The sequence below is a fragment of the Ochotona princeps genome, chromosome 14, assembly GCF_030435755.1.
Source record: "Ochotona princeps isolate mOchPri1 chromosome 14, mOchPri1.hap1, whole genome shotgun sequence".
NCBI lineage: Eukaryota > Metazoa > Chordata > Mammalia > Lagomorpha > Ochotonidae > Ochotona > Ochotona princeps.
Window position 1 is genome coordinate 54,089,188 of NC_080845.1, and position 25,780 is coordinate 54,114,967.

The following is a 25,780-nucleotide window of genomic DNA, read 5'->3' on the forward strand; positions in this document are numbered from 1 at the left end:
AGGAGGCTAAAAAAACACGCATTCTGGATCCATGTGTGTTTCACTTTTGTCGAAGGGACCATCCACCTAGTAGCCAAAAAAAAGAAAACAAAACAAAACAAAACAGTCACTGAAAAGTTGGGAGTTCTGATAAAACCACAGTTAGCAGCCAGGTGTGAGAGGGTGAGAGATACAGGCCCACACAGGAAGAGGAGGCAACAAGCTTTGTGAATGGCCAAAGGGAAGGAGGTGGTCTGCTCTCAGTTGGAAAAACTAGTCACAGCCATGACAGGTGTGGCAGGGAAGGAGGGAAGATGGGAGGTAGTGACAGGGCAACGGGTGGAATGAAGAGAGGGCAGGGTGGCCTGGGGACATAGGGTTCAGGGATGGCAGTGAGAGGACACTGCCCCAGGGAGAAGGGCTGCACCCACCATCTCACCCCCTCATCTCTGTGGCCCACGGAGCCCAAGCAGAGGCTACCCTCACCGGGACACCACGGAGCTAATGGAATTGTACGACGTGCCACTGTTGCAGCTGGAGGCGTAGGCCTCAGGGCCGGCGCCTTCGAGGTTGACCCTGAGCACGGAGGAGGCCTTCAGGAGGAAGTCCGCCGCGTCCCGGCGGCCCAGCTCCCTCAGCTTGGACAGGAGCGTGCCCACCGTGCTCTCGGGGAAGGAAGTCCACTCGCGCAGCAGGGCGTGCACCGGGCTGGGGAGGAAGTCCTTGGGAGCCCCGTTACTGGTGTTGTATTTGGCCACGAGGTCGGGAAGGCCCAGGTTCATGGCCAGAAGGCACCAGTCCTTCCCCATGGGGTCGGGCGGGTCCAGCAGGCGACTCAGCTTCCTGCGGGTCAGCAGGTTGAGGTCGGACGCGTGAATGTCCATGCCGAGGCTGGCCTGTGCATACACGTCGTGACACCCGAAGCACGTGATGCTGCTGAAGCTCTCCTTGTAGCCTCCCATGGTGTTGGTCAGGGAGGTCTCCCTCAGGGTCTGCGCCCGGAAGAAGTCCCTGGGCTGGTAGATCATGACAGGCTCGTGGCGCTCCCGCAGCTGCTGTGGGCTCAGGTAGTGCTTGACGGTGAGCAGCCCGGGCAGCGTGGTGGCCATGACGTTCTCGATGGTGCTGCACACTGAGTCCAGCAGCAGGCAGCATCTGATCTTCTCGGCCTCCAGCCCGCGCACCTGCACCTCAATGCCCTGGCCGTGGTTGACCAGCAGCACCAGCAGCTCAGCCCCGCGGTGGGTGATCCTGCAGCCGCTCACCCACAGGCGGATGTCTGCGTCGCCCTCGGAGCTCTGCTGGTGGATCCAGCGGCACAGGTTCACCTGCACCTTGTGAAAGATGCCACACGGGAAGGGCGTAAGGTGCTCCACGGGGACCATGCGCACACCGCCATATACCATCACCTCATCCTCATCGTCCGTCCAGGAGCGCTGCAGGCTGTCCGTCTTGATCAGGGCAGGGACGTCCACCATGGTCCCGCTGCTCAGGTCCCGGGCACAGATGTCCATGGCATCCAGGATCTGCAGCAGCTCCTCCACGTCGCTGTCGGGCACCAGGCGCTGGATGTCCTCCATGGTGTAGCGGCCGCGGTAGTGGTGCAGGGCCCGGGGCGTCTCCACCGACAGCAGCTTCCCCAGGACGTTGGTGCAGAGCCAGCGGGGGTCCAGGAGCAGGACATCCTGGACTGTTTCACTCTGCATGATGTTGATCTGCCGGTAAGGACAACAACAGGTCAGTGTGGAGCTGAATCCTGCCAAGTGCACCTGCCCATCACAGCATGGAATGGCCCGCTCCCAGCACAAAGAATGACCTACACGACTCAAGTGGATACATTTTGAAAACTAAACTGGGTTTGAGAGTGTTAGAACAGAGCTGTGACAGACAGCGTCACTGAACTCATGAATGCCAATGTGGAACAAACACTTGGCCTAGGGGGTAAGAGACATGTTAAAATGCCTGCATCCCATTTTGAGGCAGCTGGATTCAGTTCCTGGCTGTTTCCCATTCTAGCTTCTTGCTAACATAGACCCAGGGATGCTGTAGTGAGAACTCAACAAGCTGGGTCCCTGCCACATCCACACGGGAGACTCGGACAGTGTTCTGGGCTCCCAGCTTTGGCCCGGCCCGGCCACTGGGAGCATGGTGGGAGTCAGCTGGCAGGTGGGAGCTTTGTCTCTGTGTCTCTCTCTCAGAGAAATACATGAAAATTTACACCAGAGTCAACATAAGGAATTAGCAAAAATAAATAACTGAATAGAAGACAACTGTATATTCATGTATCATAATATACCAACTTGAATGCCAGAATGCGACTCCCAACTATTTTGAGTTACGTGGAAAGATTCTCCTTAGGAGATACAGGCCAAATAATTTAGGAGTGACATATCACAGGACCTGCACGGTAAGTGAGGAAATAAATTGAATAAAGAAGACTCTCAAGGAAATTGATCAAAATGCAAATAGTCAACTATCCTGCCTTGATACCTGAGGAGGTTTCAAGGCACCATGCTTGTAACCTCTCCAAACGCTTGAATATTTTCAAAACAAGATGTGTGATGACACCAGTGTGCAGATCATCACGCCAGATGGCCCAGGGTGAGGAGAGAAGAATGAATTGGGGTCTTAAAGCCTGACAAGATCGCTGCTCTGGCTCCGGTTTTCAAGGTCCCTGGTTTCTGGATTCAATGTTAGTTTAAAGATTGACTTGTGGCAGCACTGTGGTGCAAGCAGGGTGAGCTGTATCCCATGTTTTGAAGCCATAAGGAGAGTGAATCAGAGGATAAAAGACTTCTCTGTTTTCTCACCTCTCTCTCTCTCCAAGAGGCAGATGAGATTTACAGAGAAGGAGAGACAGAGAGCTAGACCTTCCATCTGCTGGTTTACTCTCCAAAGGGATGCGATGGCAGGAGTTAATCCAATCAGGAGCTAGGAGCCAGGAGCTTTTTCTGGGTCTTCCATGTGGGTGCAGGGTTGAAAGGCTTTGGGCCATGCTTTACTGCTTTCCCAGGCCATAAAGCAGGGAGCTGGAGGGGAAGCAGAGCAGTCTGGAGATGAACTGGCAACATTAGGGGAGCCTGGCTTGCAAGGTGAGGATTCAGCTGTTGAGCCAACGTGCTAGGTCCGTGTCATTTTCAAATAATTTATATATATACTTATATATAATACATAAAGTATGTATATATAAAGTTGTGTAAATCACACCCCAGCTCTGGCTCACACTTGACAGCAAAAATCCCTGCCTTTGGTTATTCCTGGCGGGCTCTGCTTGCTAACCCGCGTACCTCTCTGTCTGAGCATGACTACTCTGACTTGGCATCTCCAGGCAGCACCCTAGGGTGAGGACAAGGAGTCTATCTTTGGAGCTGGTCCCTCAGTCCCTGGAGAAGGCTGCAGAAGCGCCTGGAAGCACAAGGAGAGTAGGCAGAGACCCAGGCACCCATGACAAGGCTCCCTGCCCTTCGTCAGCAGAATCTGGAGAACAGAAGCAAAATCAAGCAGCAGCTCCTTGGGTAAACAGGAGAGCAGAGCGCTCAGAGCGAGCACCCGGGGTTGTGTTCAAAGGCCATGCATCTGGAAACATTAGGGGCTGCTGAGTCTTTTCTGCTGTGCCCCCTCCTGCAGATGGAGCACGGGGACCCCCCGACAGCCTTACCTCACCGGTGCTGTGCAGCTGCTGGGCAATGCGCCTGAGGTCCTCCTCGCTGGCCAGGGGGTTCAGCTGGTCCTGCACGTCATACACAAACTGCTGCAGTGACATCAGCTGGTTGGGCCCGTTGAGCTTCCTCCAGGAGGGCAGCGTGGAGATGATCTTCTCACACAGGTGGGTCATGGGAGGGCAGCCCTGGAACATGCAGGGTGACACAGTTAAGTGGGTGCAGCTGGGGGTGCTCCACAGTGACCAAGTCGGCTGGGCAGCTGAAGGTGGAGCCAGGAATCCAGCTGCTTAAGGAAGTTGGAGTCAGGCGTTCCGGTACGTGACGCAGGGATCTTAAGCACGAGGCCAAATGTACGCCTCCAAGTAGAATCAGTTTGTCACATCTCAATCTGGCTGGAAGCTACTGAGTTTGACCCACCATGCTAAATGAAGGTGAGTCTTCACAGAGATGCCCATTGTGGGCTCAATCGCTCCTGCTGCCCAGCTCCTAAAGCTTGACTCACTCCTCCTTCCTTCACTTTCTCCCTCACCTGCTACTTCACTACCTCACTTTGAGGTGACTTTCAGTGGCGAAAAGCAGACACTTTATGAGAGAGGGGAAAAGAGCAGGAGCATCATCACCAACATCGTAGTGGACTTTCACCAGAAAGAGGGATTCATGAGGACTGTGCGTGAAATGCGATTTCAAACTAAACCCTTGGAATGGGCTTTTTACCTTTTCAGGGGGTTAAATAAGCCTATCAGACCAACGTAACCAATGCACTTTCCCAACCAGAGCACAAGCATTCCCTGCAATAGCTCAGTGCATGTTTTTTTCTATTAGCCAAATTCTCCTTCCTTCTCCCAAACACAAAAACTCCTAGGAGTGAAAGCCTCCTCCTGGGGGCGCTCCAGCTGCCTAACCCTGGAAGTAGGGGCAAGAAGTCTGGGTTACAGGCGGTAGGAAGCCAGCTCAGCCCAGCGGCCTTCCAGAACCAGAGCTGCCTGGTGAGCTGGGGCTCTAATGCAGCGCCTGGGGGACATGCCTGTCCCCTCTCAGTGCCCATCCTCCCTGTGAACAAATGGCTGTGTACCCAGATGACATCTGATGTGCCACAACCAGGTTTTCCAGAAGAAAGCAGTTTCCTGAGGATCTAGACGCAGCCCCAGAGCCAGCGTCAGGTGTGGGAGGGGCAGGTTTGGCAGGAGACAGACCAGCAGGTGGCGCCACTGCAGAAGGAACAGCAGGAAGCATACTGGGCTTTTCTGGCCTGGTGTGTCTCAGGCATGCGGAGTACTATGAGAGCACCCCTTCATCAGTCTAATACACTGAGAAGTTCCTCCAAGGATATTTTCTCCCTTTTACTCTGTTTATGGGTAAATTTCCCAAAGAAACATTCAAAACGTACATGTTGTCCAATAAGTTGGCTTTCTCTGAAAAATGTCTCTTGGTTTTCTGTCTTGGTTAAAAGGTTTCATTAATCCTAGATTAGCTTAAAAGACACATTTTCCTAAGCTTGTATTCAATACATTCATTTATTTATTTGTTTTCCATTTGAAACCGGACTCATACACCTGTCATCCAAGAAAGCAGTCTATTACTTTATATTATTTGACCAGTTTGCTAAGTGATGGTTTTTCAACCTGAGTTTTCTAAATACTCCACAGTAACTCATTCTTCTGAACTGCTTTCTAATTTGCACAAAGAACTTAATTTGTAAACAAACTCTGAAAATGCGAAGTACTTTGCCCTTCTCTTTTTACCATCTTCTTGTTTCTCTGTCCCTCTTGTCTCCTCCCAAAGCAATAGGATAACACCAGGTACATGGCCAGCATGTCCTGAGCCCATGGTGAAGCTGTCCTGACAATCACGCTAAGGCAGCACAGAGAGGCCCACCTCCCCAGCTCAGCGATGGCTTTGGCCGTGGTTGGGCCAGGCTCCCACCAGGGTAGACTCACTGAAATGATCTGGCTCCGAATTTCTTGCAGGTGATTCCGAAGGACCTTGATGTCCTTAGAGCCAGAAGCCCCAGCATCCAGAACAAAGAGTTTATTTGAAATCTGAAGGTCGTTTCCGAACCTAGAGGAAGAGCATACGTCAATCCCACCAGGTATTTCCTGCAGAGGTCAAGCATTTCCTGCAGAGGCCCTTGCAGGCAGGGTAGGACCTTGTCACGGTCCCTCTGGGCCCCCTGCTGCGGGTAGACGTGGCCTCAGCACTCTGGGTCCGAGTGTTAACGATGGGGGCTCCAGGTTCCCTTGGTGCAGCAGGGGCAGGTGTCAACCTCTGCTGGTACAGGGCAAAGGAGGCAGAATGCTCTCACCATAAAACACCAGAGGTATGATTCCAAAGTCACACCACTAGTCTGAAAACATCAGCAGAAGACCCATCTCTATACCAGGAAGTCAACAGACAGGTGTTTCCCAACTACAATCTAAGAATTAAGTTATCAGCATCTTGCAGGGAGCTACAGGTGGAAACTGGCAGACTCTGCTATGGTTTAGATGTGGTTTGAGCCTCCCAGGGGTTCATGTGTTGGAGGCTTGGTCCCTAGAGTGGTCAGAAGGAGGTAGGGGCACCTGCCAAGAGTGGGACCTAGTGGGAGCTACCTGAGGTCACTGGGTACTCCGCCTTCAGAAGGGACTCACGTAGGTTCCAGGGGACCCCAGTTCATTCTCTTAAGGGAGTTGTTATGAAGGACAAACCCCAAGCTCTGCCTGGATGTGACACAGCTGAGGGGCATTGAGCCTCTCGCTGGCATTGAGCACACTGCACTTGCCGTCTCCAAAACTATCAGCTACGTAAAGCTTTGTCTTCTAAGTCACTCAGGCATCTGGCTACAGCGATGGGAAACGGACTAAGAACACAATAGTTCAAAACACATGTCTGACATCTGGCCCCGTACACACACATCCTTCTAAGTAAAAGCAAAGTTTCACCAATAACACCTGCCACAAACATACGCCGATTCCGTCCATCCCATTCCATCCCCCTGTGGGAAGGGTTGCTCACTATCCTCTGCAGCTTCATGCTTCTCTAGTGGGGTACACTGTACAGGGTGAGAAAGTACCAGCTAATGTGACAGTGAAGATTACAGCACAAGCGAGAGTTACAACAAACAAGGAAGCCATCATGGAGTGGCTGTGTCAGCATGGTAGGCCAGAGCTAGAGCATCACTACGAGATCGCTAGGGGATCACTAGGGGATCGCCATGGGATTGCTAAAGGATCACTAGGGGATTGCCATGGGATTGCTAAAGGATCACTAGGGGATTGCTAAGGAATCATACTAAAGGATCGTTAGGGTATAACTAGGAGATCGCCAAAGGATCACTAACAAATCACTAGGGAATCTCCAGGGGATTGTTAGGGGATCGCCAGGGGACTGCTATGAGATCGCTAAGGAATCGTTAGGGGATTGCTAGGGGTCACTTAGGGAATCACCATGCGACTGCTAAGGGATCACACTAAAGGATCGCTAGGGGATCGCCATGGGATTGCTAAGGGATCACACTAAAGGATCGCTAGGGGATCACCAGGGGATTGCCATGAGATCACTAAGGAATCACTAGGGGATCACCAGGGGATTGCTAAGGGGTCATTAAGGGATTGCTAAGGGACCACTAAGGGATCGGTGCTGTCTGCCTTGCTACTATTCTTATTTGTGCTTCTCACTGTTACAAGCAAAGCAAAACATGACGAAGCACCAACCAAGGGAGGCATGCCTTTCATTTCCCTCTCTGGCTCACAGGCTATATATACACACACACACAGGTGTTGTTATTGTTTTTTAAAAATTTATCTGGCTTGTTTCCCAAAGGCTCATAACAATTAATTCCTGGAGGCAGCCAAAGCTTCTCCTGTGCATGACAGGGATTCCCTACTTGGGCCATCACCACAGCCTCCCAGTGTGCACTTCAGCAGGAAAAGCTGAAACAGGAGCTGGAGCTGGAACTTGAACTCAAGCGCTCTGATACGGTATGTGAGAATATTAATTTTCCTTCCTGGGGGTAGGAAGAACCAGCAGCCACCCCTCACCTGTTTCTGATCTCTTTGAGCAATGATGTGTCTTTGTCATATCCAAACTCGCCTCCTGCTGGCCGAGGGACATTCATGATGTCAGCATGCGTGGCCACCAGGATGACGCGCAGCGGGTTCTTCAGCTTGCCGCCAAAGGCTAGGGGCAGAAACGGAACCATGTCAGCGGACAGCTCCCCCTGCCTGGCTGACAGCCCTGCCCAGATGAGAGGCATGGGAGCCTCATGCCTTGCTGGCTCTCCTGGTGGAGGTTCAGTCTATCCACAGGACCCATGCTTGCTATGGCCTGTGGCCTGTGCATGGACCCTGACCCAGGCCCAGGCAACAGCTGGATGGGTTCATTCCTGGGCCGTGAGGAGGCTTGCTCGGGAGTGCAGTAAAAGTAGCAACAGAAGGCATCTTCTCGAGCTTCCTCCAGGGAGGAGGGCAGGGATCCAACCTCTGACAATGGAGGAATCCTGGATGAGAATAAAGGGAGCCCCCAGGATGCAGCATCTCTGTGGAGATGGCTCAGAGAGGCTGCCAGCTGCTCCTGCCAGCACTGAGAAGGAGCAGGGCAGAGAAGCTGGCAGTGCCCAGAGAAGCAACAGGCCCATCATCAGAGAGCTTTCTACAGAACAGATGTCAAGTGGCTGTGGAAAATGGCCGTCAGCAGGGAAGGATGTCTCTCCCTGGCCACTTTAGAGATTTATTTATTTAGGCCTGGCGCTATGGCTCATCCTCCCCTTGCCTGTGCGGGGATCCCATATGGGCACTGGTTCGTGTCCCTGCTGCTCTACTTCCTATCCAGCTGTTTATGGCCTGGGAAAGTAGTAGAGGATGATCTAAGTCCTTAGGACTAGTACCCACTTGTGAGACCCCAAAGAAGTTCCTCGCTCCTGGCTTTGAACTGGTTCAGCTACTGCCCTTGTGGCTGTTTGGGGAGCGAACCAGTGCATAGAAGATCTTTCTCTCTTTCTCTCCTTTCTGTAAAATCTGCCTTTCCATACAAAATAAATATATATTTATTTGGAAGGCAAATTGATGTGGGTACGTTATGCGGAGAGATAGAGACATACCTTCCATTTCCTGGTTCACTACTGAAATGGTTGCAACAGCCAGGGCTGGGCCAGGCCTTAAGCCAAAAGCTCAGAATTCCCTCAGGATCTTCCACGTGGGTGCAGGAGCCCAAGCACCTGGGCTATCTTCCACTGCCTTCTCAGGCACATTAGCAGGGAGCTGGATCAGGAGTGGAACAGCCAGGATGTGCCCCTGTGCTGAGGTGGGATGGCCACATTGTAGGCTCTGGTTTAACCCACTGTGCCCAATGCCGGATCCATGCCGCATGTCTTGCTTACACAGAGAACAGAATGAGTTTCCGCAAGGTTATTCTGTCCGCTAGAATTAAGTGAGGATTCTGCCATCTGTCCACTTGGGCTTTCACTCAGACCCTGCAGGTTAAAGGGGGTCATGGGGAAAGGCAGAGGCTGTGCCCGCCACGGCGATGGCCATTGCTCTACAGTGCAGGCAAAGTGGCAGAGAGTTCTCAAGGAACTTTCAGAACTGGGCATCTGAGACAGTGTCATGTGACCAAAAACAGATACTCCCTGTAGGTCACCACAGGTAGCAGGGCTGGGAAGCCACCTGCAGTCAGCATGGAGAAGGGAAGGGAGCTGTAAGGGGGTCCCATCGCTGGGCTGCAGGGTGGGCCCAAGGGGGCCTGTGGGGATCTGGGGCTGAGCTGCAGGGTGGGCCTGAGGGGGCCTGTGGCTGGGCTGTAGGAGGAGCTTGAGGGGTCCAGGGTTGGGCTGTACAGCCAGATGCGGCAGGAAGAGACCAGTTCTGCTCAGCCAAAGTCTGAGGGTATGTGCCAGGGTGTGTGCTCTCCCAACCCTGGCAGCCCCGCTTACCGATGGGCTCCTCCACTGGCACCAGAGACTTTAGGAAGCTGAGCCAGAAAATGACTTGGTTGAGCTGGATCTCATAGGGCTCCTCCAGACTGAAAACCACGATGTGGATGGACGTGGGGTCGTTCGCAGCAAAGTAGTCGTAGCAGCAGAAGTACACGGGGTTCCCAGAGAACTCCCACACGCTGAAGTCCCCGACGCCTGCAGGAGGATGGAAGCAAAGGAAGCTCCCACAGCCAGCGGCCACCCCAAAGCCTCCCCACAGCCCTCACCTGAGAGGTCCGAGCTGGGAGAGCCGTGTCTGCGCCATAGCCTTTCCCTACATCTACATCACGCATACCCAAGCCTGCTTCTCTCCATCAGCACCTTTATTCTTCTTTTAAAGCTTATTTTCACTCGAAATGCAGATTTTACATAGAGGAGAGAGAAGTCTTCCATCTGCTGATTAACTCCCCAAATGCCTGCAATGACTGGAGCTGAACCAATCTGAAGCCAGAAGCTTGTTCTAGATCTCCTACACAGGTGCGGGGGTCCAAAACTGCAGGCTGTCCCTGTTTCCCAGGCCATAAACAGGGAGGTAGATCAGAAATGGGGCAGCTGAAATGCAAGTTGGTGCAAATATGTGATGCTGGCACTATAGCTGGAGGCTTCACCTATGAAGCCAAGGTCTCCCAATACCTTTATTCTTATGCCTCTGTATCAATGTCACATCTACTTATACCGTGATGGCGAGTGCACAGGCACATTCAGTCTCTTTTCTTATCATCCTTAGAAACTGGCAGATTGGGTCCAGTGTGACAGCCTAGTGGCTAAATTTCTCCCCTTGCATGCGCTGGGATCCCATATGGGCACCGGTTCTAATCTCAGCAGCCCCTCTTCCCATTCAGCTCCCTGCTTGTGGCATGGGAAAGCAGTCGAGGACGGCCCAAAGCTTTGGGACCCTGCACCCGCGTGGGAGACCTGGAAGAGCTCCTGGCTTCAGATGGGCTCAGCTCTGACTGTTGAGGCCACTTGGGGAGTGAATCATCAGACAGAAGATATTCTGTCTCTCCTCCTCTCTGTATATCTGACTTTCCAAAAAAAATAAATAAATCTTAAACAAACAAAACAAAACAAAGAAACTGGCAAATAAGGGATCCGCATGGCAGCCTAGAGGCTAAATCCTCAGCTTGCAAGTGCTAGGATCCCATATGGGTGCCAGTTTATGTCCTGGCTACTCCACTTCCTATCCAGCTCCCTGCTTAAGACCTAGGAAAACAGTGGAAGATGACCCGAGGCCTCGGGACTCTGTATCTACATACGAAATCCGAAAGAAGCTCCTGGCTCCTGGTTTTGATTGGCTCAGCTCTGGCCACTGCGGCCACTTGGGGAGTGAACCAGCGGATGGATTTTTCTCTTCATCTCTCTGTAAATCTGCCTTTCCAATAAAAATAAAATAAATCTTAAAAAAAAAAAAAGAAAAAAGAAAGAAAAGAAACTTGCAGATAAAACCTTGAGTCTTGCTTTGGGGAAAGGATCCACCATGTCACACAACACAACAGGCCTGTGCGCCCCACATTTACCATCTTAGATACAAATGTCTTATCCTACCTTTATCTACAGATCGGGGGCCGAACTGCCCACTATGTCCCCATGTTGTGGAGAGGAACAACTGGGAGAATGGACATTAGAAGTCTGCAGCCAGCATGCATTCTATGCAGCAGGCAGGTGGTGAGTGGGAATGTCCCTATAAAATGGAGCGGGAGGCCCATCTGAGCAGTCTGAATGTTCCTTCCACATGAGTGAGCGGGGGACCTGCGCCCTGGGTGAAGTGAGCCGGCCGCACACACGGGCTGAGCTGCTTCACTCATGGGAGCACGTGCCAGTCCGTGAGGAGGCGGGGTCTTTTAGGCTGGGAAGGGTCCAGGGCTGGATATGGTGCAGCCAGTGAGAAGTTTTTGCCCTTCACTTACACGGCAGAGTGATGAGGGGCAGGAGGAGGCAGTCTATCCATCTGCAAGTTTATTGTCCCAAATGGCTGCAATGGCCAGGGTCAGGCCAAGCCAAAGCCAAGGGCCAGAGCTCCATCCAGATGGATGGGTGGTAGGGATCCAACCCCTGCTGTTTTCCCAGCACAACAACAGAGCGCTGGATCAGAAGCAGAGCAGCCGGGGCTTGAACCAGTGCTCCCTTGTGGGATGCTGGCAACACAAGTGGCAGATGAATATGCTATGTCATGATGCCAGTTCCGGCTGATGATGTTCTAGCCAGCAGTTCCTTCAACATCTGGAGCTGGGTGACCCCAGCCCTACACTGCCATCTTGGCCAGGGTGGTCTGGACACAATCACTCTATGGCCTCCCCTTGGTGCGTGCGGGCAGTCATTGGTCCTGCAACCAAGGGCTGCTCTGGGAGAGCAATGGGCCTCAGCTTAGGGCACAGCGATCACCAGTCTGTAAGCCTGAAGCACAGAAAGAGGCCCGCTGAGTGTCAGGGTCAGAGGTGTGCTCCGGGCACAGCCCTGCTCTTGGTGCTGCCAGGGCCAGCTCTGCTCACTCGGCTTTGAATGGCAACTCAGGCATGGACTTTGGCTGAACTCACTGGGGTCAATGGGTCCCCCGGGGCAGCGGCGTCTGCATCACCCGGAATTCATCAAGCCATGCTGGGGAAGGGATTCAGCAGCATGTGGGGCTGGAAGACCTTGGAGCCATGCTCATGCCCGTGGCCATCCACAACTTGTACTATCAGTTGGAAGGACTGTCTTCTGTAGGGCATTCAAGGGCCCCGTGAAGATGATGGTGATGGCTGCCTATCCCAGGCCCTTTCATCCTGCCTCGCCTACAACACCCTCACGGCATCACTGTGAGGGCATGATGTGAGGGCCCGGCAAGGGCTTGCCATGGGGCAGCCACCACAGATTCACCATCCTGATCTCGTTGGAGCTGCACCGGAGGCACAAGGAGCAGGTCACTTTAGCCATGTGCATCTGGGCTACACAACAAAGTCACAAGGGCAGGGCTGCCGAGGCGCTAGAGACCAATGCCCACGCAGGGTGCACACCACGCCAGACTTGGGCTTGAGACACAGTGTGTGCCCAACTTGGTTCAGTCTGGTCATGAACTGAGAATTCCTGTTTTCTGTTCCTGCCACTGTATCATAGGAATATACTTTATTCCCGTCTGGTCTGTCCCAAGGGCTTCTGCTGGGTCCCTACGGACATATTAAGAATGGTAGGGGCTGGCATTGTGGCATAGAGGCCAAAGCTGCCCCTGAGAAGCCAGCATCCCGGTAAGCACTGTTTTAAGGCCCAGCTGCTACACTTCCCACCCAGTTGCCTGCTAATGGCCTGGGAGAGTAGCAGAGGATGACCCAATTCCCTGGGCCTCTGCATCCATGTGGGAGACTCAGAAGAAGCTCTTGGCTTTGGCTTTGGACTGGCCCACCCTGGGCTAACTGCAGCTATCTGAGGAGTGAGTCAATGGATAGAAGACCTCTTTCTCTTTGTCTTTCCTCTCTCTGTAACTCTGCCTTTCTAGCAAAAACATCTTTAAAAAAAAAGAGGAAAAGAAAGTACACCACACACCTAGCAAGAAGTGGTTCTGAGGTTGGAATATAGGTACTTAATTTCAAGTTCATATGTTGGCATGGCTCTAACTGCTTCTTATTAAGGAGGGGCCAGCAGTCTGCAGACCAGTAGGGAAGACACCTGGGCTTCCTGGATAAAGTCCACCTTTCCTGGGGAGCAGTGCCCTGGCCTTGGAACATGCTGAAAACTTTGGACCTGCAGGAGCCAGCCTTGTCTGCAGTAGTGTCGGAGCTGGGCCTTGGGATGGATCGATAACACGCCTACCCTCCCACCGGCCACACACACTACCAGCGACTGCTCTGTCTTCAGGCCTAGTTTCACAAAAGCAGCCCTTTCCTAGGCACCTCACCTGGCTGCCAGGTGCCCCCCTAGGTGCTGAGGACACCCTAGGGTTGATTTTATTTTACTCTGTAGGGGTGCCAGCCAGCTACGCTTCATCCTGGTTAGTCAGCATGGGGCTGCATTTCCTTGTGGGTGTGATGGGCACCCCAAGGCACAAGCTCCCTCTGGGAAATGACTGGCATCTCTACGGTGGGAAAGAGGGTGCTGGGCAAGCTTAGGTCTCTCCTGTGGGCAGGGGGTTGGGGGGTGGGAAGGCTGGCACATACCATTCAGATAGGCGTTCTGGATGTCAATGGCCTTGGTGGACTGGTCATCAGCCGAGCAGTGCGGGTGGTGGGTGGGCGCCACGAACACCTCCAGCACGCCCTTGGTGAGGCCCGGCTCAAACATCATGCTGCGGCTCCTCACGCTCACGTTCTCACAGCCTGGGTACAGGTTGTTGATGCTCACAGACACTGAGGGCCAGAAAGGAAGGGGGTGAGGCTGGGCAGAGCCACCTCTCCCACCCCAGTTAAGCCCAGTTGGAGCTGGTCCTGCCCTCCAGGGTGCTGTTTGGACAAGCTCTGCATGGCTTTCGGCTCAGGCCACCCTTGTATTGTCCCTGGGCCGCTGGGCTGCGGCCTTGCTTGCCCTTGGTTCCTGCTCTGGGGGAAGCCCGTGGGAGGCACCGGGGTGGGTGGGTGGGAAGAGGGAAGGGCAGGCACATTGCTCTCCTTGTCCCTTCCTTCCTTCGGCCTCTCCGACCCCAGCTCTGGCTGAATGGCTTTTCCCAGGAGTGCTACCTTCCTCAGCAATTCTCCACTCCTTGCCCCGGGGAGTGTTCATTGTCCATGTCCCTTGTCCATGTTTGTTCCTTGTCCACAGGGGCTTCGCTGTTGTCTCCATGCTACCTTGACTCTCACTAGGGGTTGAAGCCCCCTGGGTGTATCTGCCACCAGTGGCCGGACAGGGAAACAGCTCAGCACCACTTGCAGATAGCAGCTGACTTGAGAGTGGGTACAAAGTGATTTAAGCCCTAACAATATGGATTCAGCCACACTGGAGCCCAAAGCAAGAAAGTGGCTCCTTTAAGACAAATATACATGGAAGTTCTGCAACAGCTGTAGCCACCACTGTTTATGGCACGAAGACCTCAGCAAGCATGTGCCCTGGGCTCATCTTCCCTTTGAGAGAGGAGGTGGGCAGCGCGCACACTGGGATTGGAATCTCACTGTGTTTATGACCTATGGTAGCAGTGCCAGTTTTCCATTTATGGTGAGGACAAGGAGAATTTCATGTTCAACTTGCTGTATTTTAGTTGTAAAAAAAGTCAGTGCCGAGCAGCTGCTAAGAGTCCAGGTGGAGCTTGTGAGTGTGTGGGCAAAAGCAGCTTCCTCACTATCCTAACTGCTTGGTGCCTGCCCCGGCCTGCAGCCCTGGCGCAGGCACAGCCACCTGTCTGCTCCAAGGGTGTGACTCAGCTCCCGGCCCGCAGCAGGTGCTCCGTTAGGATTTGGTCAATGATGGCGCATCGGGACGGGTTCAGGAGCTGAAACACATCCTGTGGTACTGCTGACAGTGACACACACTGCAAGGTGGCACACAAATGACCATTTCACCTGGACAAGGTGACATTTAAAAGTCGTGACGGAAACTGTAGATCGCCCATTTCCACACCAGCGACAGCCAGGATGCCTGGGCCAGCTCATGGACAAGCCCGCTGAGGCTGACTCAGACAGCTGCTAGACAGACATGGCTTAGGAAACGCTTCAAAGGTCTTTGCTGTTTTTCAAAACAAACTCCCTCCTTCTTCAGCGGTCTCAGGAAGACAAGACTCCCAAGATGCCAAGACTGCAGAGCCTGTCCCTGCCCACAGAAGGGGTTTCCTGACTGGGAGGGCTGAATAGGGTCACCACTGATGGAACCCCGGGGTGCGGCTTGGGTATCCTGCGACTGGGTGCACACACAGTGATCCAGGGTGCAGCAGATGGGAGGTCCCTCCCACGGCCGGTCTCTGCTCTGTGCTGGGCTTGGCCAAGGACAAGCTGGCACTCACACCCTTAATGCAACAGAACCGTGTTGGTGACTGAGTCGGTGAGGCCCTTCTGGCGCTATGGGGGACAGTCTGGGATCTGCTCAGACGCAGGCCAAGACACAGAGGGAAATAATCCCTCCTGTGGGAGACAGCTGGCCTGGGGCTCCTACCTGCCGGCTTGCTGGCTAGGGGTGAGGGTGGGAAGCGGACAGAGTTGGTGGAGGACAGCCTGGGCCGGCGCCTTCGGAAGAAGCTTCGGAGCAGCCCACACTTGAGAGACTCCACGAGTGTGGTCTTCCCAGCCCCTGAGTGGCCGAAGAGCTTCAGCTTGATCCTGGGCTGCAGGTTCTGTGTGGGCCGCAGCTGCTGGACGAAAAGCCCGCGGTGCGTGTCCTGTGTGGGAAGAGACAAGTTCATCAGTCAGGGTTGGGGAGGGCCAGGGCACAATGCAGGGTCACACCCCTGCCCAGGGCTGCAACTGACACCAAGGTCATCATTTCAGAGCCTACAAGCCACAGCCCTTCAGTGCATTCCCATGTCATAAACCATCACTGCAGCGTGGTTCCAGAGCACTTCCAGCCCTGCCCTGCAAAGCCAACTTCCACCAGCAAGCAGAGACTTGCTCCCTTGCCTGGCCTCAACCTGCCCCAGCTTCCGGCAGCCTCAGATACAATCTCACGCTGTTACAAATGAGAGGACTTCATTCCTTGTTATAGCTTGGTAGTAGTAATTCCACTGTGTTAGCGTGGGGAATGGCCAGACTTTGGGCTCGTGAAATAATTTCATCTGGCTCTACCAAGGCATCAGCAAGCCGAATTCAAAATTCAATCAATCTACAGCAGGTTAAGTTTTTAAATATTTCATTTATTTGAAAGGCAGAGTTACAGAGTGAAAGGAAGAGACAGAGAATCTTCCGTGTGGTGGTTCACCTCCCAGGTGGCTGCTCAGTCAGGCCAAAGCCGGGAGCTTCATCTGGGTCTCAGTGGGTGCAGGCCTTCGGCTCTCGGGCCAGCCTTCTGCTTTTCCAGGCACATCAGCAGGAAGCTGGATTGGAAGTAGATATGGTGATCATGTTGTATGGTCCATGAATTTTGTTTTAAATCTTCAAATGGTCCTTGGCAGAAAAAACAGGCTCCCCAGCCCAGGACACGGGCCACATTTCCATCGGTGGACGGCCACTTGGCTTCTTTCTGTTTCTGGGTCACGATGACCCAGGGCTGCAGCAACCATGGGAGGGCCCACCTCTCTCCGGCAGATTTCATTTCCTTTGGACAGCTGGAGATCAGGAAGCTCTGCCTTTCGTTTCTGGAGCCCCCCCCCCCCCGCCCCCGCAGAGCCTTCTGCAGTGGCTAGGCTAATTTGCATCCCCCATCCACAGTGCGTAGCCACGCTTACAGAATGAGTGGCAGCTCACCGTGTCTTCATCGGCACGCCCTGATGATGAGCAGTGCTGTGCTTGGCTTCCCACACCTGCTGGCATGTGCGTGTCCTCCTCTGTGGAATGTCTGCTCCGCTCGCTTATCCATTTTATAATTCTGTGTTCCGGTGGCACTGTGTCACTTCCTCATAGAGTGTGGCTGTCAGCGACCAATCAGATACTGAATTTGCAAGCCGTCGTCTACCATTCTGTCAGCTAGCTCTTCACCCTGCTGTTTCCCTCACTGTCAGGGAGGCTTTCAGTTGGATGAAATCTCGTGGGTCTATTTTGCTTTTGTTTCCTCTACTTTTGGAGTCTTAGTCAAAACATCCTTAGGCCTGGTGCAATAGCGTCATGGTTAAGGTTCTTGCCTTGAACGCGCCAGGATCCCATATGGGCACTGGTTCTAGTCCCGGCAGCTCCACTTCCCATCCAGCTCCCTGCTTGTGTCTTGGGAAAGCAGTTGAGGAGCCCAGAGCATTAGGACCCTGCACCCGTGTGGGAGACCTGGAGGAAGTTCCTGGATCCTGGCTTTGGATTAGCGCAGCACTGGCTGTTGCGGCTCACTTGGGGAGTGAATCATCAGATGGAAGATCTTCCTCTGTCTCTCCTCCTCTCTGTATATCTGACTTTGTAATAAAAATAAATAAATCTTTAAAAAAAAATCCTTGCCCATTCCCACATCTCTAATCCATTTTGAAATGTTTTGATACGCGGTGAAAGAGACAGGTCCAGGTTCACTCTTTTGTGCATGCATGCCCAATTTCCTCAGCGTAGTTTACTGAAAAAAACTATCCTTTTCCCAATGCGTTCTTGGCGCATGCGTCAAAGACCAGGTGGTGGCTGCTGATGCAAGGGGTGACTTCCACAGCTTCTAGTCAAGCAGCCTTTGGCTCCTCCGGCTCCGGGTGCTGTGGCTGAGGTTAAGTTCCTTCCCTGTGGGATTTCAGAATCCCAGGGACACCTGCCCAAGCCCGTTCATGCACTAGGTGAGGAGGCCCTTCTCCTCCCCTTCATAAGGTGTTTTTTCCTGCTAGTAGGCTACGGCAGAGACCTAGCGGTGAGCAGCCTGTGCCCATGGAGCCTCTGGACAGAGCAGAGCCCCGAGGTCACTGCACCACGGGTGGGTCTCACTGCAGAGATGAAGTCAAGCAGCCCCCTTTGCTGCACAGGCTGGCAAGGAACCTACGACACTGTGTCCAGAACCATGGCCCCTGCTGCCCCACCCAGCCAGCCCCACGGGCTGCAGACGGGCAGGGAAGTGTCTGGCTGGCTGGATTCACTGCTTCAAAGAAAAACTCACCAGGAAGCCTCATACGGAAGTTTTTATTAACTGCCAATCATGACTATGAGCCTTGTTATGAGCGTCCCTTCATCTGCTTCAGACTCTCATTCATAAAAGCACAATCAGTTTCCCCGATTCCCATGTGAACACGAGAATTACTCCGGCAAAGTTCTTCCAGATTGTCTCTCTCCCCGCCATTTGACAACAAAGAGGAGACTGAGTCCCTCCAGGGCCTGGGAGGTCTCAGTGCCAGGCACCATCTGACCCGTGCCATCTTGGCCAGGTGACAGCATCTAGGCACAAGGGCATGACACAGCATCACCTTTGCCATCTCCCGCCAGCAGGTCCCTGGCGAGGGTCTCCACCTGCACACGCATTGGGTCAGCTGGGTCTCTCTGTGTGACCTGTACAAGGAACAAAACTCTCCCAGTGTGTGCCTGAACCATGGGACAACCACAAGAATTCAAGCTCCCAGGGCCCGGGACAGGCCAGACATCCTCTGTTTTTACATTTTCAGCCTGACAGCACCTGCATACAGGTGTACCTGTCTACCCAGAGTACACTGAGGACCCCACCTTCCAACAGGCACTCGGACCAACTCGGCTACCTTTTTTATTTCTAGAAAATCTGGCTGTTGGAAATTTGACATGATTTATAGGAAATATAGGAAAATGCAGAATTTTTAAAAGCAGAAAATGTTAATGACTTCCAACAGAAAAATAAAAACAACGAAAAGCCCTGGCCAGGACCCGGCACGATAGCCTAGCTGCTGAAGTCCTTGCCTTGAACGTGCCAGGATCCCATTTGGATGCTGGTTCATTCCCTGGGGGATCCGCTTCCCATATATCTCCCTGCTTGTGGCCTGGGAAAGCAGTTAAGGACGGCCCAAAGCCTTGGGACCCTGCACCCATGTGGGAGACCCAGAAGAGGTTCCTGACTCCTGGCTTCGGACTGGCTTAGCTCTGGCTGTTTTGGCCGCTTGGGGAACGAATCATTAGAAGGATGATCTTCCTCTGTCTCTCCTCCTCTCTGTGCATCTGACTTTCCAATAAAAATAAATAAATACGTCTTAACAACAACAATAACAAAATAAGCCCTGGCCAACATTTTTCTCCATGCATTTTAACCAGGTAGGGACCCTGTTCTGCATGTTGTCTTGTATACTTAATGACGGGGACACCCCTAAGCATTAAATTCCCGCCACTAAATCATGCTCAATAATATTTAGAAAGGCCCACAACTACCGTATTCTGTAGTTAAATCACCCGTGAGTAGAAAGTACTGTTGGTCATGTGATGTTTCTGATTTTTACTAGCAGTACTATAAATAAAAATAGTGTGAACATGTTTATGCATAACACAGATGTCCAGCTAATTTTAAACTGTAGTTATTAGGATTATTTTGAAGTCTCTGGATCCACAGAGCAGTGACATGGTCTGAATTGCCTTTGCTTACTTTCAATGACATTTCTGTAAACCTTGGAACCATGCTGTTTGGTGAGATGGAGTTTAAGTGAGGTGTTGCTACTCAATATACTGGGAAGGAAGAAGCCGACTCGGGCTTCTCAGCTCTCCTCCGCTTTCTGGGTGTGGATGCTACAGAGAGGAGAGGCTGGGCTCTGCAAGTGCCAAGGAACCCCGTGATCCCCACATCCAAATCCAGAAGGAACCCAGTGGGCACTTCCGCTGCGACACCGACCGCTGTGCAAAACACAGTGGGGTGGCTGCCGTTCTTCTCCCACCCGCTTTGTTCTGTCCGTGCTCAAGTTCACAGGCGGGAAAAAGGAGTCAGAATTTTAAACATTAAAATCAGTGGAGAGTTCCTCCTGGAAGCCCACCTTTCGCAGTCTTGAGAGGAGGCCTGCCACATGTGCGTGCTGCTCCGATCTCGCCAGATCTTCTGCCGTCTTCCCGTCCTGTCGGGGAGAAAGCAGAACTGATTTTCTCTGCAGGAGAAAGCTATGTGCCCTGCAGGACAATTCTAATGGTCCTAAGCTGAAACAAGTGTGGCAGGTGTCACAAGCAGAGCCCTGAGATGCCCCTGGTCATTCAGGAAGCAGGGAGGCACCCCAGGGACTGCTCTCCCCAAACTCAGCAGCCTCCCTGGTGTGTGGATGTGGATGCTACAGAGAGGAGAGAACTCTTCTTGCCCAACAGGTGAGTCACCGACAGTGCCTGTGCATGCTAACTTCTTGTCGCCATGAGCTAACCTCTCACCCTCCTCACATGGACAAGTCTGGCTCTTACATGCTGTCATTAAATGAGGGCATTTGGAACTTATTTGAAAGAAATATACAGAGAGAGATCTTCCACTCACTGGTTCACTTTCCAAAAGGCTGAAATAGCCAGGGCGGGGCCAGGCTGCAGTCAGGAGCCCCCTGCAGCTCTCCCATGCGGTTATGTGAGGCATCACCAGCTACTGCCCAGCTGAGCACTGCCATGAAGTCTCACCGTGAAGGTCACTCCTCTGAGCTCCCCATCTGAGCCTCCAGTCATCCCCAAAGCACCTGTTACTCAGTGGCCCAGGCTCAGGGACAGCTCCTGCCTCCCAGGCATGACTCTACAGTGGCATGTGGTTGGCCCAAGGGCTTAGGTCCCTGCACCCAAGTGGAAGACCCAGAAGACATTCCAGGCTCCTGGCTTTGACGTGGCCCAGTCCTGGGTGTTGCAGCCATTTGGGGAACAGCACCATCCTATTTCCTGCTCTTAGTGGTGCCTGGCAGGGAGCATGTGCTTAGTACATGGACAATGAAAGTGAAGGGGAGCAGCCATACAGGCCAGAAGCTGCCCTGAGAGGTGATGTGAGGAGGTGACGTATGAAGAAGCATGAAGGGAACATAGGCTCACAGGGACCCCATGGAAGTTGGAGGCCACACACCTGCTGGGGGTGACTGGAGCCTGCACTGCCACTAGATCAATGTGGTTCAACATTTAGGACAAAAATATTTCTCTGGGGTCCAGCACAATAGCCTAGTGGCTAAATCCTCACCTTGTATGTGCCAGGATCACATATGGGTGCTGGTTCATAACCTGGCTGCCCCACTTTCCATATATGTCCCTGCTTGTGGCCTAGGAAAATAGTAGAGGACAGCCCAAAGCTTGGGACCCTACACCCATGTGGGAGACCTGGAAGAAGCTCCTTGCTTTGGATCAGCTCAGCTCCAGCCACTGTTGCCATTTGGGGAGCGAACCAATGGATGGAAGATCTTTCTCCCTGTACCTCCTTCTCTCTATCTGCCTTTCCAACAAAAATAAAAAACACTTTTTGGCTCTTACAAATGTTTGCCCAAGGGCCTGGTGGTGTGGTGTTAAGCCTCAGGCTGAGCTGCCAGCATCTCACATTGGTGCTGGTGTAAGTCCTGGCTGGTCCACTTCTGATCCACGTCGTTGCTAATGGCCTGGGAAAGCGCTGGAAGATGGTTCAAGCGCTTGGGCTCCTATGTCCATGAGGGAGACTCAGAAGGAGCTCCTGGCTCCTTTCTTTGGCCTTGCCATTGAAAAGTGAATGAGCACAAGGAAGATCTCTTTCTGTCCTTGTCTCTACTCTGTAACCCTGCCTTTCAAAAAGGTTTTTTTTGTTTGTTTGTTTTTTTAACATGCCACCCACAAGCCCAGTGCAATGGCAGGCTAATCCTCCACCCTGCAGTGCTGGCATCCCATATGGGCACTGGTTTGTGTCCCGACTGCTGCATTTCTGATCCAGCTCCCTGCTTATGGCCTGGACTCGAGCCTTTGAGACTGCACCCACATGGGAGACCTAAAACATGCTTTTCATTCACAGTTTTGGGTCAGCTCAGCTCTGGCCATCGTGGCCATTTGAGAAGCGAACCAGAGGATGGAAGACTCCTTTAGCTCTCCTCTCTCTGTAAAATAAGCCTTTCAAATAAAAACAAACAAATATATATTTAAAACGCACGGACGCTTCCTATAACAGTCTCACTGGTACGTGTCAGGCGATGGCCGGGCTCTGTTTGAGGATGGCGCAGCAGCCAGGACCTTTTGTGGTATGTGTGTGTTAGCAGTGGGTAGGCAGGGGTCCTGGGGGGAGGAGGAATGCCAATCAGACCACTGTTGAGAAGCATGCCTGCGGGGAAAGCCGGAGTGGGACTCATATCACCCAGAACAGACCCATTCACCCAGGGGAGCAACCGGCACTGGGACCACAGGAGAGCGGCCGGGAAGGTGCGTGCGGGCGCAAGGCCTGCGCACACTGCCTGGAGAGGGCTCTGCTGCCTGCTTCTCCCCGCAGCACCCAACCAGCAAGAGGCAAACAGGGACGGGCCGGCCTCTGACCCAGCACAACCTCACAAACAGCTGGTGGCTGGGTTTGGTCTAAGAGCCACGCTTGCTAGGTCCCCAATGATCTGTAAGAAATAAGATTGTGCTGCCAGACTCAGCGCCCTGAGGGGTTTTGCCGGGGCATGTGAGCCCCTCGGAGCGTCCGCAGTGACAAAGCTGTCAGCTGGAGGCTCAGCACTGGCCCATGCAAGTCTCCGAAGTGGATCCGCTGCTGGGTCAGAAACGACTTGTATGCTACCATTTCCCCAGGGCCCCAGCAGCACACGCCCCCTCTTACTAGTGGATGCACTTTTGCTCCTGGTGTGGCACAGAAAGTGAACCAAGGTGGAACGGGGAATGAGGGGAACTGAAGAAGCCACACTGAAAACAAGTGCGCAGAGAGGGCGTGGCTCACATCACAGGGTCTGGGTTCATGCTTCAGCTCTGCTTCCCACTGCCTGCCAGGACTCATCCCGGGGGTGGCAGGTGCTGCCTCAAATAGCTGTGTTCCTGCCACCCACGTGGGAGGCCTGCGTGGGGCTTCCGCTTCAGCTTGGTCCTGCCCTGGCTATCGCAGGCCTTTGGGGAGTCACTGGAAGATCTCTCTCTGTGTTTATCTTTCAAATATTACAAAAAAAAAGAAGAAAAAGTGAAAAAACAAAAATAAAACTTTACAGGCTCTGGGATAAAGTCAGGGGCTGTCACCAAAAGACGAGCTCTTGGGCTGAAAGCGGCACTGCGGCCTGCCTGGCCTTCGGGGACAAGCATGGTGAGTGTGCCACCAGGCCTAGACACAGACACACACACACGGCCCATGGACAACGCTGAGGCACCATTGTGTAACATGGCAACACAAAGACGGCAGGAATTGTTGGCACAGTGGGGCCTGGTGGAGGATGAAACAGACACCGAGGGGGCCGCGTGGGCCAACGTTTATGTAACTGTCACAGTGCAGGAGAAGGCACAGCTCGCAGCAGGGGGGCCTCCGCACAGCGCAGGCCAGCCCCCCACACCCTCAAGGCTGCAGGAGTTTCCGGCTGTTGTTCTCTGCCCCTGGCCCCGGCTGCTACTCACCGAGGTCAGCGCTTCCACGTTGGCACCCATCAGACAGAGGTACCGGACCACGTCCAGGATCCCATTGTTGGCTGCCAAGTGCAGAGGAGTCCGTCCGTACTGGAAAGTCAATAAATAAATAAACAAATAGAAATACAGAACCGAGAGAATTCTCAGCATCTAAGGGGGATTGCAATGCCTGAGCAATGTGGGGGAAATACCACCAGGGGGCGCCATCTCCCTTCTCACAAACCTGTGTCCCACTTGGGAGAGGCTGGCCGGGGCAGCCCTGGGGCAGGATTTGGTAGTCCCCAGAGGAATTCTATGGGCCGGTGCAGTGGGAGGCTCCCTTCAGTTTCCTGCCTCGCTGGTGGAAAGCAGGCCTGAGCCGGAGCTCCAGGGCTTCTCTACATGATCAGCAAGAGTCACTGCAGGCTCACAGGCAGACCCAACCACTGAAGGTGTTCCAAGGAGAGAAATTTCAAGGGTGCGTGGACCCAACCCGGTTTTGTGGTTTTAGATTTTTTTCCCCACCTGTGGTTCTGGGCACACACTTTAGGGCACTGCAGGGAGGTCACGAGGTTGCTAAGGAATACTTCAAGGTTCTGATGGAACCAACAGGTTTGGCTACCAGCTAGAACAGTGTCACCTTCAGACAGTACTGTCCTGGGAGGCTTTGGTGTGGCTGTGGCAAGCAGCAAGGGTCATGAGGCAATCAGCAAGGGTCATGAGGCAGCCAGCATGGGACAGAAATTAGTGAAATAAAAATATTCATGTTCTGGGCCGTTGTTGTGGGACAGCCAGCATCCCATATGGGTGCTAGTTTGAGTCCAGGCTACTCCACTTCTGCTCCAGCACCCCTGTGAGAGAAAGCAGCGAAGATGACCCAAGCCTATGGGAGACCTGGATGGAGCTCCAGGCTTCTGGCCACAGTTGGGGCTGGCCCAGCAACTGTGGCCTTGTGGGGAGTGAGCCAAGATGAAAGAGCTCTTGCAGCTGCCTAAATAATAAATAAATCTCTGAAAATAGTTATTTTGTTTCTATTTATGCATTTTTCCCCCAGCAGTTTGGATAAGCAAAAACACACATACTTACTGAGTTGTTTGGACTGACCTACTTAATAAATAGAATTATTAGGTATTTTGCCTTAAGAGACCCCCCCCCAAAAAAAAACACCTGTTGAAACACGAAGGATGTCACGAACTGGAAATGCTTCAGAATTTGTTTTCTGTTGGTTTACTTTCAATATTGGATTGTGTTATAAACTTAACATGTATTCATTTGAAATTAAAAAAAAAACATTCAGAAGGAAATATGGTAGCAGACAAGACTCTTCAGGGCCTGGCATTAAGGTGCAGTGGCGAAATACTTTCCACGCAGCTCCTAGTTGTGGCCTAGGAAAGCAGTGGAGGGTGGTCCAAGGCCCTGGGCTCCTGCACCTGCATGGGACACCCGGAACAAGCTCCTGGCTCCTGGCTTTGGATTTGCTCAGTCCAGCCATGGTGGTCACCTGGGGAGTGAACCAGTGGATGAAAGATCTTTGCCTCTTCGTAAATCTAACCTGCCTTCCTAAATCTTTTTAAGATTTATTTATTTTATTGGGAATGCAGATTTACAGAGAGAAGGGGAGACAGAAACATCTTCCATCCTCTGTTCGGAAGCTGCTCGAGTTCCGTATCAGAGCACTTGGGTGTAACTACTGCTCTGGCTCCTAACTCCAGATTCCTGTGTGTGCACACCCTGGAAGCCAGCAGTCATGCCTCAAGTGGTTGGGTCCCTGGCACTCACACAAGAGACCCAGATGAAGTTCCCACTTCCAGAGTCAGCTTTGATCCAGCCCTGGCCACTGTGGGCAGCTAAGGCATAAACAGGTGGACAAGAACTCTCTACTGGTCTCTCTCTCTCTCAAATACATTTAAAAAATTAGCACAAATCCTTGAGCTCTTGCGAGAAGGAGACGAGGCTGTGGACACTGGCATGAAATATTTACAAGAATAAATGCAGGGAAGTGAGCGTTACGGTTACAGGGGAGCGTAGTTTTGCAGAGGGAAGTGTGATGAAAGGGCCAAGGACACATCTGAGGGCTGGCGCCTGTGAGAGCAAACCCCAAGGATGCCCTCCTGCTGGCTTCCTTTCCTCACGCTGCCTGCTCAAGGCCTCCCTCAGCACCCACACCTCGCCCACTCTTAGCTCTCAGGGGAAGCACAAAGCACCTGCCTCCTGCTTCCGGAACTGGCTCTGCACTCACCTCGCCAGCCAAGTCACCAGCTCTGAAAAGCTTTCTC

General features: G+C 52.9%; 1 protein-coding gene across 3 annotated transcripts in view; it reads right to left on the bottom strand.

Annotated features, from left to right (window-relative positions):
• Positions 1-367: 367 nt before the first annotated feature.
• The window catches only part of DAPK1 (death associated protein kinase 1), a 168,086-nt gene continuing 142,673 nt past the window's right edge, over positions 368-25,780 (bottom strand). For all 3 annotated transcript variants that reach the window (XM_058672823.1, XM_004581115.2, XM_058672824.1), the window contains exons 18-26: positions 23,517-23,615; positions 20,003-20,080; positions 15,634-15,856; positions 13,716-13,904; positions 9,547-9,744; positions 7,658-7,796; positions 5,579-5,699; positions 3,638-3,826; positions 368-1,694 (exon numbers count right to left, since the gene is read on the bottom strand). In XM_058672823.1, coding sequence (XP_058528806.1) covers positions 462-1,694; positions 3,638-3,826; positions 5,579-5,699; positions 7,658-7,796; positions 9,547-9,744; positions 13,716-13,904; positions 15,634-15,856; positions 20,003-20,080; positions 23,517-23,615 — 2,469 coding nt within the window. In that variant the 3' untranslated portion in view covers positions 368-461. The remainder of the gene's footprint in view (positions 1,695-3,637; positions 3,827-5,578; positions 5,700-7,657; positions 7,797-9,546; positions 9,745-13,715; positions 13,905-15,633; positions 15,857-20,002; positions 20,081-23,516; positions 23,616-25,780) is intronic.